This window comes from Psittacula echo, assembly GCF_963264785.1.
Source record: "Psittacula echo genome assembly, chromosome: 4".
In the NCBI taxonomy this organism is placed as follows: Eukaryota; Metazoa; Chordata; class Aves; order Psittaciformes; family Psittacidae; genus Psittacula; species Psittacula echo.
The window spans coordinates 36,609,367-36,627,103 of record NC_137738.1 but is presented as its reverse complement, the minus strand read 5'-3'; the positions used below and the strand labels follow the sequence as shown (position 1 = coordinate 36,627,103).

Below are 17,737 nucleotides of genomic sequence, written 5' to 3'. Positions count from 1 at the left end.
GTAGCAGTTACTGGTTGTTTTCAGTAAGCTTTCTGTTGTTATTCATTTTGCACTGTGTTCTTACTAATGGCCTTTAATGTTAATTTTCTGAGCTAGCTGGGGGTTATTATTCATCATTTTATATTTATCCAGGACTGAGCAGAAATTTAGCAAGTCATCTTCTTTTTTACTCTATTTCTTTGCTTAATAACATGCACACAATCTTTCTGGACACAAACAATGAAAGATCTGGGTGGCAGAGATGAGCATGAAATGGATTTTAAACACCTGCATTCAAAGCTATAATACAGTCCTCTGTTTAGCTACGGTCTCATTTTAGAGGTGGTTTAGCTTTGCTTGTTTTTAAGGTCTTTGTGCATCTAGAATTGTTGCTCTGTATGCGCTGAGAATAACCTCAGCCTTCTTGCTGATTAAAACCACAACTTCCTGAAGAGTACTGAGTATTCTCACTAGTTCAGGTTCAGTTCCTCCTCAGACTTAAAAGATTTAGTTGGCAGTAGTAGGGAATGCAAAGCAGACGCTATTGAGAACATTCTCATGGGAACAGGGTAACTTGGGTTTTGGCTTCTGTTCTTAAGATTATGAAGATTGCATCTTTTCTTTTTCTCTTTCTCTCTTTTTTTTCTTTTTCCTTTAATAAACCTCCCAAACTATTATTAGATAATAATTGGGTACAATTCAGAAGCAACTTTAGAGCTATAGTGAAGCCCTCCCATAGGTGTGTGTACTTTGCGATGCCAGGTATCTTTCATCCTTTTGTAGTTGTTAAATCCTTCACTGAAAACTAACGGTGTTTCTCTTTCCTGTAATGTTTAGCTCATACCTCTAAAGCATTATGTTAAAGGGGGCGTCAGTCACACATCTTCCCCACCATACTTTAAAAATTGAAAGGGACCCTTATCCGAAAGTGACTTAATGTAGAAAGACTTTCATAAGAGAATTATGGGTCTAAAACATGAGTGGATTGATTAATGTCTTGGGCTGAAGAAAGGTGCCTGAAGATTTAGGGGTTTAAGGCTCCCAGTGTTATTTTCACGTTCTGTTCAGCATGCTTATTCATCTGGGTCTTATTCTGAGGTATCTTATTCTACTCTGTGCTGTCTGGAAGAGCTAGGGCTTCCAAACAGTCAAGCTGCTGTCATTTAACACTGTCCTTCCTGTCAGCTTGCTTATGGCTTTTCCCACTAGTTTTGTCTTAATGAATGTGGACTATGTTATTTGCAGCTCACTAGGAGCATATGAATTCAGTTACCACCCTTCATCTGATAATGTTTCTCACATTATCATCAAGCTGAATCACTTCTGATTGTATATCCAAACCTGGCACCAGCTACGTCCTGCAGCAGCTGTCTTAGTAGTATGTTCCAAGTCATTAAAATGCATTCTGTGTTATGGGCAAGTAACAGTTGCTAGTAGTTTGGGCTTTTGAAGCCTAGGGGTTTTTCATAGAGTGGCATGACTAAAATAATGTAAAAAGTCTTCATTTGGGGGAAAAAATAGCATAGAAAGAGCTTTTAATTTACCTCTTGGCATCAGGTTTTCTTTCATGTTACTTCCATGGTTCATATCCTAGGCTTCAGAGATTCTTTCTCTTTAAACTGCAGTTAAATTGTCACTAGTAGTTATTCAGTGCAATGCTAAGTTAATTAGTACAATGGCTCTTTTTAACAGGGGTTCCAGTGTCCCTGAAAATGATCGACTGGCTTCAATAGCAGCCGAGTTGCAGTTCAGATCTCTTAGTCGTCACTCCAGTCCCACTGAAGAGCGAGAAGGTGATTGTCACAGTAACAGATTGTGACCTGGATGTGCAGATGATTTATGCCATTAACTTATTTCTCTGTTTCCAGTTCTGCCCCTTTCCAAATATTTTTTCACCTTTTCCCATTCAGAAATCTTAGCTTTTTAACTTCTAGGCTTATACTGTCAGAGTAAGTTCCTCTATTTTAAGAAACATCCACTATTCTCTTGCCTTTCATATTGTTTCTGAATTGTAGCTGAAGGAATTTCCTGGTAGCTTACTAAGTTACAGTGTCCAAAATTAAATGAGTAACATGATTGCTGAATTATAGTAACTTTCTAAATGCTGTTAATGAGGTATGAACTGGAGCTATCAGGACAGTGAAGTTTTCTATCCAGTTCTTTAACTTCCACTGCAATATTCATCTTACAAATACTTGCTGTTATTTGCATTCTGGAAGAGGGGACAGGGTGTGTGACTTGATGTACTGTATCAGAGCTTCTCCTTCAGGTTTCCCCAGTCCCTGTATATGTGGTATTTATTACATCAAATACCTTGAAATGTTGATTGTTAAGATAGTGTGTTCTGTGCAAACCAAAATGAAGTACAGAATCCCAAGTGAAGTAGAGTTGATATTGTGGTCATCCTGCAAAATGAAGTGGATTTCAAAGAAAGAATGGCCTTAAAAATTTATACTAAGAGGTGTGGGGATTTTGTGGTTGATTTGTTTGCTTGCTTTTAAGCAGGTGTTGAAAATACTTTCTGCCTTCATGCTTATTTCCTTTTATGTATCTGTGTGAATAGGAAACTGGCTAAGTTTGGAATGAATACAGGTCTTTTTCTAAGGAACTTTGAAAGATTTTTTTCCTTCAGATTTCTTGCATATTTGATTAAGTGCCCTGACTTGAAGTGCTTCCCTCAGTTGGGAAGGAGATCTCTGTTCCTGTATAAATTAAATCCTATTTCAGAATAGCTTTCACGATTTGTTTTCTAAAAATAAGTAATCTTGTGAGTTCAACAGCATACATTGCTATATGGCTGCCTCATATACTTGTAGGGTGTATTAGTCCTGATGTGTAACATCTCAGGTTCTGCTGAATATAGTGGCATAATTCTTAATATGAGATAAAGCCACTTCTATGCTCACAGTATTTTTTCTCTAGAACCATCATATCCAAAAGGAGATTCAAGTGGCTCTTCCCGGCGGAGCTGGGAGCTCAGAACGTTAATCAACCAGACCAAAGGTAGGTGTTTAGGAGTCACTTTAATGTAATATTTATCAAACTAATGCTGCAATAAAAGGCTGAATCTTAATGCTGATTGTAAAGAGATTTTCACTGCTTTGTAGATAGAAAAGGGAAAAACCAAGATCCTGATTGCAGGTAGAATTGCTAACAGAATCACAAGGTGTGAGGTAGGAGAAATTAAACTTCATGAAAGATAGATCTTTTCAGTTCCTGAAAGATGCTAGCAGTCTTTCTGTTTACAAAATTAGTACATTTATTACTATAGGAATTGAGGGCATTTGCTGTCCCTGCTCAGTGCCCAGTTATGAATTGCATTAGACTAGGAAGCACTTCCTCATTTTCTGAGATCTCTTCCCCAGTATGGGATTTTCTTATTTTGGGTGTCTAACAGGATATGATCCTGACTGTTTCCTGAATTCAAGGCTGTTGCGGGGCCCTTCCTCTCTGTCCTGCTGCTTATTTTCATGAAACATAAAGTAACTGCATTACTTGTGAGGCTCCTATACAGTACAGATATATACATGTAGCTTGCTTGCATGTATTCTGGCAGGGTGGAATCTCATGAAACATTAGAAAAACGCTTTCTGTCACATGAAATCTGGTCTCATTAGGTGGCTCAGGCAGAACACAGGAAGAACATTACTTTTTTTTTCCTGAAATCTAAAAGGTTTACTTTTTGTTCAGAACATAAACATTGAAGGAATTGAGTTTGTTTAAACTAGGAAAGAAGAGTGAAGGAAAACCTGAGAATTTCTAGAAGGCTGTTGCAATGGGAACTGGTTTTACTGTTCAAAGATTTTGGTTTAAAACAACGAGACAGATTTGGTGTAGATGAAGTGGTATTAATTATATGTGGGCACTAGAATATGCCATTTAGGAGTATCAGTATCTCCATCTTTTGGAGACTGTTAGAAACAGGTTGGGCTACTGTCAGTCAACAGTGACAGATACGTAATTTTTGTGCTTTACAGGGAGGGGATAAATTAATGCTGCCCTGAGATTTCTTCCAGTCTCACTCAAAAGGATTCTGTTTCGTGATAAGACTTGAAAGCTGGAGTTATCTAGCACCACTAAATCTCTGAAATAACAGATGCTGAGTTTTCCAAGAAACCTCTTATATCTCTGTATAGGACAACTTAACCTGTCCTCCTTTCCTTGCTGCTCTTAGTGACCCTAACATATTTCCACTATCTGTCGGTGGTTAGTTACAGGCTACATGCAGACAAATGTTCCATTTCGTATGTTTAATTTCCTTGAATCAAGTAAGAGATGATTGGAAAAGTACCAGTACTCATTTTACTTTAGTTTCATATTTGATTTGTAAGTGAGAGCTTAATATGTGATTGCTAAGATGTTTTATGCTTTTCCTGCACCTTAGATTAGACTCACAAAATAGTTGTCTTCTAACTTAGGTCACTTCATGTGATACCAAAAGGTAACAAAATATAAACACAGCGAATATTTCTCAATCAAGGAAATTGTTCATCACTCTTTTTAGACACTGCTTCCAAGCAAGCACCGATTGAAGCTGTTCAAAAGTCTGTTCAGTTGTTTGAAGAAAGGAGATACAGAGAGATGAGGAGGAAGAACATCATTGGCCAAGTCTGTGACACACCGAAATCTTATGATAATGTCATGCATGTAGGTTTGAGAAAAGTGACTTTCAAGTGGCAGAGAGGAAACAAAATTGGTACGTTCATTATACCTTCATTTGTCAGGCTAAAATACCAACCTTAGTTTTTTGAAGGAAATCTAAGGCTATCTTTTGAAATCTTGGGTCTCCACGTAGGTAATACCTATTTTACTGTAATCAGAAGGTTAAGATACTATTGCAGCTAGGACTTTATGTAGAACTTCAGTGAAGTTTTCACTGGTCAAATAGCAAGAAACAAATAACAAGAAAGAGGAGGAGGATTTGGTTAGGACAATTACTTAGGTATGACCCTGTGATTCCTGCATGTGTTTAACTCTGTGAGATATTTGACGAGTTCTGCTTTTGGAAGAACCAGAAATACAAATGGGAATCAGCGTGAACTTTGGGACTTAATTCACCAATATTATTGTTGTTTCCCCCGTATGATCATTGTTGACTCCGGCTTGGGGTTTGTGGGGAAAATCCTTGTATTCATGAGAAGTTATCTTTCAGATCAGCCTGTTAATGTGATGTTTTTACTTTTAATCAGCTTGAATTCAGGACTATGAATGTAAGAATAGGTGTAACGGGTTAAAAGCTACTTAAATTCTTAAATTGAAAGAAAGGTAAATAATCTTGGCAAGCTGATTCCAGTGATGTTTTCACATTGCAGTTGATGTTCACGTTGGTTATTGAATGTAGTATCATTTTTCTTATTTTAATTCTGCAGGTGAGGGCCAGTATGGGAAAGTCTATACGTGTATCAGTGTTGACACTGGAGAGCTGATGGCTATGAAGGAAGTGAGTACTTGTACAAGAATCACTGCTGCTCTTGTGGGGTTTTTGGGTTTTTTTTTTAAACTGAATGTGCATGACTTAGCAGACATGAAGGATTTCTGAGTACTGTTGCTAGCTAATTGAGAAAGAGCGGGAAGGCAAATGTTTCTTCATGTAGCCACATAGGCTGTTATCAGTTGTTCCTCTTAAGTTACTTAGGCTTTTTCTTTTCAGTTTACAACTTCCAATTTAAATGTATGTAAAATGGATGGGTTTCAGAGGGATGTTGTGAACTTAATGAAAGCTTGCTTAATATATAAGAGCTCCCCTTAAGAGATCATCAGTTATTTTGGAAAAGAGTTTTCTGGTTAGTGAAGTCTGTACACAAACTTATATTTACTTTGCAGGTTTTCCTTTCACATTTTATTCCTTTTTTCTTCACTGCTTAGAGCAGAAGTGTGGCATCAGGTTTTTTCAGCTTCTCCTGTAGTTTAAGTAAGCTAGGCTGAGTCACAGAGCTGTTGACTAACCTGGTGGGTACAGAAAATTTGTCAGGGTAGAAGCAAGTAAAGCTGTATAGGTGCAGAGATCTGTTTTCCTACAGCACCTTGCCTTTTAAAATATTTGTATTGTTCAGTTTTATGGCATTTCTACATCTTCAGACAACTGTGGGCATCAACTCTTCACAGCAGTTGCCATGCCAGCCATTTGATGCTGGAGCAGTTACATTTATATGAGCCAGTTCCCCCCCCTTCCCCAAAACATATGTGATCTGAAAGGTTTGGACAAGCAAGACTTGGCTTACGCTTAACTTCTTGTACCATAGTCATTCACTAATACCAACACTTGAAATCTTGTTGTCGAGTTGTTTCTTTTTTTCTCAAAATTAAATAACGTTTCTCCCCCCATTGGTAGCACTCAGCTTCTGGAATTCATTTTCTAGGTGCAAGTGCTTTTTACAGGTTAGCATGTGTGTGCTGTTTAGCAGAAGCTCAAATAAGTCAAGTGGACCCTGTTTGACAGATACTTTACTAGGAAGCTGGATATGCAGTGTGCTGCCTTTTCCTGTAGTTTTTTTAACTTCCAGAATTACTTATTTATTTTTAAGCTAGTTCAAGATACTGCATTTTCCCCACCCCCTGAGATTTCTTTACTGTCTAAAAATCTCTTCAAATTATAGTGGAGAAGCTTTACTACAAATACAGAGTACGGCAACTTTGAAGTGTTACAAAATATGTAAAGTACATGAATGTCAGTTGCCACCTTTTTGTAACCTCTATGTATTTGATTTTACCACTGAGTGCAAACTGTATCCTGTAGTTTTTATACAGAACAAAACAATCACAAGGCTTGATAAATTTTTCCTCCATGAAAAATCCATCACAGGATATTGTAGGAGAACCGATGAAAACCTGGTTCTTTCATTAAAATCTTTACCACTCTATTTGTTCCATGCCACGCCTTTTCCTTGCAGCTGCATCATTCTCAGTGAAAACCCTTAGAATCTCAGTTGATGAAGTACCTGGTAACGAGTCTTTTCTTGAACAATAGCTCTCACTGATACTACTTTCAGATTCTCTTGTACTGTGTCTATCTACCATATTTAAGCTAGTAGGCAAGCTTGGAAGAGAGATACAAGCACACATGTGTACTTATACATTTACGTTATGGCATTTCGCTCTTACAAAGTTTATAATTCATCATATCTCCACATAATCTTCCAAAAATAGCTTGGTTCTGTTTTTTGTTTAAGTGTTTGGGTTTTGTTTTTGTTTCTTTTTTGGTGGTTTGTTTTGTTGTTTTTGTTGTTGTTGTTCCTTGGTAATTTGAAATAGTGGGAAATAATGAAAAATCTTTCTTGCAGATAAGATTTCAACCAAATGATCACAAAACCATCAAAGAAACAGCTGATGAACTGAAGATTTTTGAAGGCATCAAACACCCTAATCTTGTTCGTTATTTTGGTGTGGAGCTCCATAGGGTAAGAAAACATTAATAATTTGGGCTCTTTTATAGGGCAGAGAGAAAAATTCAAGAAGCTTTGGATCATTGGATTTAGTTGAGAACATTCTAGTTTATCTTGTCTGGATATCTCTTGATATTTGAACTTGCAACGTGTCTTTTTTCCTCTGAATGTTGAGGTCTCTGAAACATAGTTTGGAGAAATATTTTGGAACTGATATGTAAATAGAGAAGGTTCCCAGTAAGTGAATAGACTGAGTAATGCTGGAGTTATTTTATGCTGCTACTGTTTTAAGTGCTCTAAGAGCAAACTGTATCATATACAGTACAGTAACTTTTGCATGTAGGTAAAGACTAGAGAGCCTAAAACCCTTCACTGTTAGCAGCAAAGGTTTTACCAATATCTTGTTGATCCCTGGAAAAATTTTGTGCTGATGTTTAAATGTTGATGCCAGAGAAGTATCTTAAGAAGGCAGATCTTTTGGAATTCAGCTAGCACCTCTTCAGAAGGAAAAACAAATTATCTTGCTGGAGCCTGGTTTTCTTATGGAACTGGATTCCAGAGCCCCACTTTTTATTAGTCCTGCTTCCCATGTGCCCTTCCCACCTCCCCTGGTGAGTCTCAGGTCCTTCATGTTTCTCTGCTGGGTGAAGTGGGCAGGGAACAGAATGCCTGGTGTCTGGCTGGAAAGTGGTGTGTGGATTTGACTGATTTGCTCAGTATGAATGAGTTGATTTGCTGACCCATTGCTGGTTTAGAAGGGGACACGGGGTGCTTTCTGTCTGCATTTCTGGACTTGAGGACAAAACTTCGGGTGACTGTGTCACTGGGTCATTCGGTTCTCAGGGTAGTTCTAAAAGCTTAGTGTCTTTGCCATCTTTTTGTATTAATTGAGGCTGTCTGAAATTGGCTGGGCTTGAAAACAGACAGAAAAGAACCTAACTTCTTAATGTGAGTTAGAATTGGCATGCTTGTTGAAGCCACAGAAAACAGCAAAAAACTTGCCCTCCCCAAGCAACCAACACAAGATACTGCATGAACTGGGAGAGAGGGAAAAAAAACCCCTCATTAAAAAACCATCATTTTATCTTTTTGTCTAAATATGCAAAGAAAGAAACTTTTTGTAATATACCTACAACATTTCCAAAGTGGTTTTTGGTTGATGTCAAGGTAATATTAATAGTTTTATACCACCAAGTAGATAGATAGACATGTAGCAGAGATTTTCCATAGCTGTGCAATAGAATATATTAGTTTGAAGCATGCTGAAGAGAATAGAGTTCTGAAGATATGATTTATTAGACATTCCATGGTAAGAGGTACTTCATTAAAACATTACGTGGTACTTCCATTATTCTTGTCACAAACAATGAAGGATGGAAGGAAAACTTGACCGTAATTCAGTGTTAAAAGCCTAAAAAAAAAATCAAACTAAAACCAATCATATCCGGTTTGGTTCCCACAACAGGAAGAAATGTACATCTTCATGGAGTACTGTGATGAGGGCACTCTGGAAGAGGTATCAAGACTGGGCCTTCAGGAGCATGTCATTAGGCTCTACTCAAAGCAAATCACGATTGCTATCAATGTACTACATGAACATGGTATTGTTCATCGAGACATTAAAGGTAATGTTAGTGAAAATGGTCATGTTGTTTCAGTGTTGTAGATGAGGGTAGTGGGGAGGGATGGGGAACATATTTGCCCAGATTTAGTGCACGTTACCTATACAGCCTTTAAGTGTATGAAGCCTTCCACTCATTTTTCAGTTTTCAGTTTACGAGTGATTGGCCAGTAACATTGCATTTTGTTAAGTGCCGAACATAAAAAGTGTTCACAGTTGGCATTGAAAACTCATAAATTCTGCCCATGCTTTATATAGTTTCTGTGGAGGTTGTTAAGATTGTTGGGGATTCATCCAAACTCAAATTTTGGTCCTGGTATTTTTAGTACTAATATATTGAGTTATGTAATGTTGTTTTTCTTCTCAACTATGCAAGAAATGGTGTTTTCTGGGAGCTGACAAGCAGTATACTGTGCTAGAGTTGTTCAACAGAAGTCTTCCTGGTGATTCCTATTTTCCAGAAGAGTTTTAGGATTTCAGATGAGAATTGCTTAAACAATGTTTAAGCAATAATATAATAAAAGCCTTGTTAAAAGGAGTCAAAGGGATATGGTAAAATTACTTATGTATTGTTTTTGGTTTTTGCCATACATTTATCTACTCATGCCTGGCTCTCAACATTTGCTTACAAAGTGAGCAGACTGGAACTACGGTAACCAAAGGGGCTTTGGTTTTGACATTTGCTTAAAGCACTCTGTGTCAGTCCACATTTCACATTCATTTTTCTTTTCCTGCGCCTCCAAGAACATCCTCCATGTGTGGTTTATCTTGGTTTTGTTAGTCTGGCATATTTTGCTCACCTGTGACAGAAACTTAACTGAAGGTAGGGGAAACGATGAACAATGCACAGACTATGCCCTGCGAATGCTCATTTTGTGTCAAGGCAGTGCAACCCAACGATGCTGGGTTTCTATGTCCCTCTTGCTCACAGGGTTTTGAATCACCGCAGCAGTGTAGGAGGTTCCCAGTTGCTCTTGGTCCTTTGGCCTCGTGCTTCTCATTTGGGAAAAGAACTATCTACGATCCAGAGGCCTCCCACCCAGGTAGGCCACTCTTGAGTTAGTTTTGGCTTTTGTTTCCTAGAAAACACTTTCCCTCATTCCCGTTTCCCAGCAATCTTGCCTTTTCTGGTTCTCCTTCCTCACCCAAGGTTTCTCTCCAGTTGTGAATTTCCCTCTGTGCTATTCACAGTGCCCTCCTTGTCCTTTACTTGATCGTTCCATATCCAGGTTCTGATTAGCTGGATTATGCTCTCCTGGAAGCTTATTGTGATCAAAGGCTGTGACCAGGGCTGGCTGACAGGGATTTCTTTTGTGCGGCTCTATGTCACTGCTGATTTTTGGATATATTTCCAAATAGGTCTTCCTCTCATTAGGGAAATGCAGGGAAGTGAGAAGAGCTGTTTAACAGAACTGTAATTCGGTGTTATTTGAAGGCATTTCTGTTGCAACAGGTTCCTCATATCAAATGTTGGGCTGTACCTTGAGAATAGCAGCAGCTATAAACAGAGTGTCACTGCAGACACATCTATGTATAGACCTTCCTGAAATTTAATGACAGAATATGAAGACAGAGCACAGAGGGTATTTTTGCTAAGGATGCCTGATGTTATGTTGGGAGTCTCTTGCTGTCGTCTTTTATGCTAACATTGCGTCCTCAAGTTTTCAGGCGAACAGCAGTAAAGAAAGCTCTGGTTTTCATTTTAGCTCCTCTGTAATCAGGTATTTTTCTGATAGGGAATCAGAATGATAACACGTCAGTCAGACTGTTGAAACTGCTTTCCTGTGGAAATCTTGCTGTCAGATCACAGGTTGCTAAACATCACTGTGGATCTCTTTCTTTTACCAGCAGATAACAAATTCATAATTGCTTATATGTATCCTGCAGTTGGTGTCTGCTAGTATCTTGTGCTCAAAACCTGAGTCTCTCAGTTAGTAGTGTTCACTTGTGCCACTGTTGTCTTTCAGATGCTATTACAGCATCCAGTTCTTAAAGTGTAAAAGATGAAGCAAGATACAGCTGCCTTGAATCCTTTTCAGCCCATGGTTGCAAGAGCAGACTGAAGGTAGTGTTGCCTGGGTGTTACACTTGGCTGCACTGGTTTTGATGAGTAGTTGGTGCTAGCATGTGGTGATGAAGTCTTTTGGGATACTTTTTTAATCTCTATTCTGGGTATTGGATTTTAACCCCTGTGGCTAAGCCCAGATTCCTCAGTTATAATTCATTCATTTTTTGCAAGAAGCTATTCTGCTAAATGATCAAGAGTGATGGAATATTTAATGCTGAAGGGACAGCTCTGGTTGGGCCCTCTGTTCAAAACAGGGCCAACCTCAGTATCAGATCCAGTGTTGAATTACATCAGATTGCTCAGGACCTCATTGAGTTGAGATACTCCTGTCACCAAAGATGGAGATGCCCTTTTCTCTGGGCCCTGTCTCAATGACTGGCCTATCCCCATTGTGAAAAACTTTTTCCTAATACCTCCCTGGAGGTATTTGTGTCCATTACCCCATATCCTTTCACACTGCACCTCTGAGGAAAAATCTGTTTCCATCTTCTTGATATACTCCTATTACACAGCTGAAACCAGCAGTAAATTCCCCTCACACACACTTTTCCAGTCTTCCCTTCTTCAAGCTAAACAAACCCATCTCTCAGCCTCTCCTCGTACTTTGTGTGGACCAGTCTCTGACCATCTTGATGCTCCTCTGGGCTTGTTTCAGTATGTCCATGTCTGTCTTGTACTTGCCTAAACCCAGGACATAGCACTCCACGTGTGGGCTCACAAGTGCTGAACTGAGAGGCATTAATCACTGAGGTCATGCCTTGTGCTATCTCTCTGGGAAAGAAGGGCATATTCCTCAAGAGTGCTTAGATTGCATTTTCAGGATGAGTACAGAAAATGAAGGGGTTGTATCTGAAGCTTCAGTAAATGAGAAACCTGTGAATGAGATGCTTCAGGCCAGGAAGTCTTCATCAAAGTGTTACTGTGTTACTATCCTCTTCTTAACTTTTTTGTTAGCTCAAAATTTCATGAAGGCCATTTCTGCCTTCATGTCTTTGTGGTGAGCACAAGGAAAGGAAAGTCATTCAGCAAAAGATGAAAGGCTGTTCAACGGGAGACTATGGGCATGTGTCATGCTTTCTAAGAGACTGAGTAAAAGAGGATGCGGAAGCTGATTTTCTCATCAAAGGGTAGCATTTGGCCTGCTTGTTTCTTGAATGAATTTGGCTGCTGCACTGCTGAAGTAGTGGCTGAGGAGTGTCTGTGAGCTGCGCCTCTTTGTGGAATTATGCCACAGTCTTTAGTGGGGCTTTTGGTAACGCTCCTTGGCCTTGCAATATTTACACCAGCACCTTTGGAACATCACGCCAGTGTAGTTGCACTTAATATGGGGCTGACTTGGCACAGAGATACAAGGCATGTAACTTCAGCTTAAATGCTTTGGGTCATAGCTGTTGTTTTCTCTAGCAAAGGTACAGCTTTTGACATCTGCTGTTTGTTTGCAGTCTGCCTGGAAGGTCTTGTGGCATAGATGGCAGTAGGGCTGTGAACTGGGCTACCTCTTGCCTCTGCCAAGTATATCCAATGAAGATGCTTTTGATAGTGTATGTGTGGGAAGACAGAAGGACCAGATGGGTGTGTTGTTCCTTTCTGCTGTTTTAGCCATTGTCTCTGGTTGTATTTTGCTCATTAACTATGCAGATATGGTAAGAATTCTGTCAGTTTCCCAGTAGCATGAACTGTCAAAGATAAAAGGCATCAAGCATCCTTAAGGCCCTTTTGTGTCCCCTGTTCTCTTACCCAGATCCTGCTGGAGTCTGAAGGTGTCATCTAACAAGGACACCCTTTTTAAAGACTCCTTTTAGAGTTTGGTCTTGGTCTGTGAAGTAGCTTGGTTCTTAGACCAAGTTCTGAGTCTCTGAGACCAAGCAACCTACAGAACAGATGCTCCAGCAGACAACACATCAGTGGAAACCTTATTCAGGTGTCAGAAAATGTGAGCAACATGAGTCTTCAATCTTCAAGTGCTGCCTATTTCTTCATGGTGAAACTTTGGTTTGTTGCTTTGTCCCATTTGGCAGCTCCAGGTGCTTTCAGGAGAAGAGCTCACAGGAGCTTTCACAGTAACATCTATGCAGAGTTGTCTCTACTTTCTTTTAAAAGGGACAGACTTTAGTTTGAAAGGCCTTGTAAGTCGGTTCTGAACTGTGTTAAACCAAACGATCACCATAGCTTTAGGTTCAGTCAGAAGAGAGATCCTTGCGCTTCAGCTCTGCCAGTTTCCACCCACTGCAGTAGCTGGGAACAGCTTTGTAGCCTTCTGTGAAATTTGCATGTTGCTTTCTTGAGGAACAGGAACATAGGTTTCCAAAACACTCTTGTGAAAGTGTTTGCTAGTGACGGCTGTTCTCACAGAGCTCTTTGTGTGGGCTAAGTGCGCCTACTTTCTATACAACAAGTGATTGCTTGAAAACCATTAGAAAAGCTGTAGGCAGTAGTTCAAAGGAAAAGCTGCTGAAAAGAGTAACTGTCACTCTTCCAGTGCGTTGCCCATACTTTGTGTTCTGTTGAGCTTCCTTCCTGTACTGCTTTGGTGCGTTTCTGGATTCTCTTTCATTGAAGAAGCTGAGGGATGGATGACCCATCCTCATTACATGCCTGTGATCATGTTGTGACTGTGGACGTGTCTGTCTCTCTGCCGGCAAACTGCAGAATCCAGCCGAGGAATTCTGAGTATGGGCAGGCACCTGAATGCCGGGAGTGGAAAACTTACAGACAGTGTGCACAGGAGTTGTATTCACTGAAAGTTAATTCTTCTTCCAGAACTTGTAGAAGGCTTGTAGTAATTAAAGGTTGGAATTTATTTCTGTTACTGATTTCTTTCCTCTTTTTAGTGCAGTTCTGTGCAATGCCTCTTGGACTAAATAAATCTTGATAACTAAAGCAAGCATTCTTATAGTAGTTAAGCCCTTTGAGAAGCAGGCAGGGTTTTGGCATTATTGACCTGCATGACTGTCTTTGACTTGAGCTTTTTGAGGATTCTTCTTCTTTTCTATGAATATCTTGGGGATGCTCAGCCAAGCTAACTGGAAAAAATCATTAACTAAGAGAATGTAACACAAAGGAGGAGCAGCCGGGAATTCCTGCACTGACCTGTGTTCAGGGTGGAATGAAAGGGAGAAAATTCTGAAGGCTATATTCAGATGAGCTGTTTTTGAAAGAATTTTCTGTGTGACATGGGGAAAGGCTGTGTGTAATGAAGTCCCCAATGTTTGCCTGCTCCTACAGCAGGCATACACTTTTGTTCTGTGCTACCATCCGTCTCGCCTTAATAGAGATCACAGCTGATACTGTGTTGACTCTTGCAATCTACTTGTAGTTTCAGTGTGCTACTTTCAGAGCCCAGGACTTGGCAGGACAGGTATAGTGAGCTGCTTCCGCTCTACCTGTTCTCTGTTGGCTCTCAACATGTGTTTTGGCAGGATGTTGAACAAAAGAAAACCACTTGGCTTATTTTGCACTGTTGTGTAGAGCAAGTGACTTGAAGCCACTTGCAGATTCTTCTTGGAGACTTTTCAGCTATGCTAGGGAAGTATTTTCTAGTGTAAACTGGCAGTGTAGCCAGCTATTGTAATGGTAGCCCTTCTCCAGAAGTTCCTCTTGGAAGTACAGCACAGCAGGAGTGGGTATTTGATAGTACCTGTAATAAAGTGCTATAAGCTCCATTTTGTAGTTGGCTGTGATGACACAGCTGTATGATAATCATGGCTTGACTCTGCAGAACTGCAGAGATGGCTAGTGGGAGGTGCACAGCAATGGCCTCTGCCAGGAAGGTCCTTCAGGACAGGTGTTTTTACACAGTGCAACATTCACAAGGATAAGCACTGGAATTCATAAATTCCTGGAGGAGTCATTTCGCATAACGAGCATGTATGGAAAGCTGATGAATTTGCCTGCTTGTACTGCTCTGTGATTTGAACACTTCTTGTTGTTAACTTCCAGTACACTTAGTGTTTACGCAAACCCACCAAAAATCCTGGTAGCATACCCTTTGGGGAACATCTCTAATGCTGTCGTATTTCATACTTAATCCACAGGTAAAGACCCAAGTGTGAATTCGGCTGTTATCTGCCATGTAACTTCCAAGGGTATATTGAGAAACCCTCATTCCTCAATTCAGCACCAGTTTAACAAGTGTTACTGTTTCTTGTTGTGTTTCCTAGGAGCCAACATCTTTCTTACCTCATCTGGACTGATTAAACTAGGAGACTTTGGCTGCTCAGTGAAACTGAAGAACAACACCCAGACAATGCCTGGAGAAGTGAACAGCACCTTGGGGACTGCAGGTAAGGAAGCCTGTGCTAAGCAGGCACTTGTCTAGTTACTGTAAAAGAAGTTACCTCTGCCGAAAGTCTGGGCCAGAGTGAAATGCTGTGTTTAGGGGAAACTTGGTTTTACAGTAGCTAGTTAGATGTGCTTTACATCCAGAAGCCAAAACAATCAGTGAATGATGTCACTGGAGAAATAAAGTTGTGTTTGTCTGGTAACTGTAAAGGTGCTGGAGCTTGTGTTTTCTGGGGTTGCATCTTTCTCTGCAGCCTTACTGGAACAGTGCTGTTCTTACTGAACAGCTGCTGAATCTGCTTTTTTAAAATGACAGCAACTGAAAGCGTGTTATTGTGCTAGAATTTTCACAGTCACCTTTCAAACTGAAAGAGAGTTATGCTGCCGATGTGTCAAAGAACAAGGAGAGAGCAAATGACAAAACTTAGCAAGAAAAGCTGAGTGGTAATTCATTACAGATGTATTAAAAAGCATTTGGCTTACCCAGTTAATCGCTTAATGTACACCATTCCTTCTGCCCTATGTACTGATGACATCATATGTGTTGTTTCAAAGCATACATGGCTCCAGAAGTAATTACTAGAGCTAAAGGAGAAGGGCATGGACGTGCAGCGGACATCTGGAGCCTGGGCTGTGTTGTTATAGAGATGGTCACCGGCAAGGTAGGGATGTTTCACATACTGGATGACTGCAGATTGTTCTTAGCAGTTTCTCTGCAAATTCTGCCATTTATCACACTGAAGTCTGCAAGTACTGGGGTGGTTTTTAATTTCCTGGGGTCATAAATATATGCTCTGTTGGATAGCAAGTTACTCACTGAATCTTACAATGCTGTTACCTGTTGCAGAGGCCTTGGCATGAATATGAGCACAACTTCCAGATCATGTATAAAGTGGGGATGGGTCATAAACCTCCTATTCCTGACAAAGTGAGCCCAGAAGGGAAAGACTTCCTTTGCCACTGCCTGGAAAGTGACCCAAAGATGAGGTGGACGGCCAGCCAGCTCCTCGATCATCCTTTTGTCAAGGTTTGTCTCGTGGCTTTGGCTACAAAGACTAGATAGAATCAAAACCAGATTTTTTGGCTTCCTTCTTTGCAGCTATGCTGCAGGGCTTTGGATCACAGTGGGAGGCTGGTATCAGGTTGATGCTGTCCAGAAAACAAGGTCTGGCAACTTTTCAGAAGCACATGTGACACTGCTGGCAAACATTTGACTAAAAGGACCTGGTGCACGCCATGTCATGAACTTTTCCTGCTGTTTTGAGATGCAGTATCATATGTTGAAAAGACCTGTCAAGCTTCAACTCAGCGGTGATTACTTGAAGGGCTCTGTCCCTAAAACTTTAGCACGAACGGATGCACAACTTGGGTAGTAGAGAGAGTAAAGATCCCCTCCAGAAAAAGGGAAAGAGGCACATGCTTGAGAACTTGACCAGCCTTCAGTGCAAGGGCCTGATTTTCTTTAAAGCTCATACTTAATGTGACATTCATGCTGAATGTTCATCTGGCAGTTGGCATAACAATGTGCAGTTCCTGCATGAACTGGGGTTTAATGCTTAGCTTAGGAACAGGCAAATAATCACAGCTACACGTTGAGGTGTATTCCTAACTTTTTTGAAGAACAGGGAGCACAGCAGGTTATTGAATTCTCTCTCATTTTCCAGCTTAAAAGTTTAGTTGCACGGTGACAGTGCAAACATGGGTATTCACTTGTAATTCATTATTTGTGTAACAAAGGAGAATGAAGAAAGCTTCAAAGATGTTCAGTGAAGGTGCTGAAGAAACTGATCTGTTGTCATCTTGCTGTAGCAGGGAGACAATGGAATAATTGCCTTCTGTTCCATTCACAGGTTTGCACAGATGAAGAATGAAGTTATTCAACCTCTGGCCTTTTATATTCTGGCAAGATCTCTTTTAATCACTACTGTATGTAATATTTACATAAATACTGTGCTGAGAAACAGTATAAAAGTTGAACTTATGAAGACTGCACAAGTGACGAGCGTCACTTTCTCTGCTGCTCCTGTATGTTTTACTTGGCACATGTTGCTCACGTGACAGTGTCCGCGAGGTGGAAGAAGCTGCATGTTTCAGTGAAAGTGCCATTACTACTGTATATGGACCATACCCTTTTTGTTCTTGCTCCCGTTTCTCATTTGATTGAGAACTGTAATGTTAATACCTAGTATTTTTGGACTCTTTAGGTTCAGAAAAAAGCTGTAGTGTTATCAGGCGTTATGGACCTTGTTTTTTAATCTGTTTGTTGAGTGCACTGACTGTGAACTTTTACTGGGATTTTTGTTTATTTGTTTTTTGGCAAGCTTCAGATTTGTTATGCAAAAGGCTGATTAATGAAATTTTAAAAGAGGTTTTTTCTCAATAAATGGTTTATTTTAGGAGTTGTTG

General features: G+C 40.0%; 1 protein-coding gene across 1 annotated transcript in view; it reads left to right on the top strand.

Moving 5' to 3' along the window:
* MAP3K4 (mitogen-activated protein kinase kinase kinase 4) overlaps nt 1-17,303 on the top strand; it is a gene marked incomplete at its 5' end in the record, with an annotated part of 66,531 nt that extends 49,228 nt beyond the window's left edge. The window contains 10 exons of the mRNA XM_080615240.1: nt 1,672-1,772; nt 2,902-2,982; nt 4,484-4,675; nt 5,349-5,419; nt 7,260-7,376; nt 8,827-8,986; nt 15,211-15,333; nt 15,887-15,993; nt 16,179-16,358; nt 17,182-17,303. Coding sequence (XP_080471366.1) covers nt 1,672-1,772; nt 2,902-2,982; nt 4,484-4,675; nt 5,349-5,419; nt 7,260-7,376; nt 8,827-8,986; nt 15,211-15,333; nt 15,887-15,993; nt 16,179-16,358; nt 17,182-17,202 — 1,153 coding nt within the window. The 3' untranslated portion in view covers nt 17,203-17,303. The remainder of the gene's footprint in view (nt 1-1,671; nt 1,773-2,901; nt 2,983-4,483; nt 4,676-5,348; nt 5,420-7,259; nt 7,377-8,826; nt 8,987-15,210; nt 15,334-15,886; nt 15,994-16,178; nt 16,359-17,181) is intronic.
* Nucleotides 17,304-17,737: the final 434 nt, after the last annotated feature.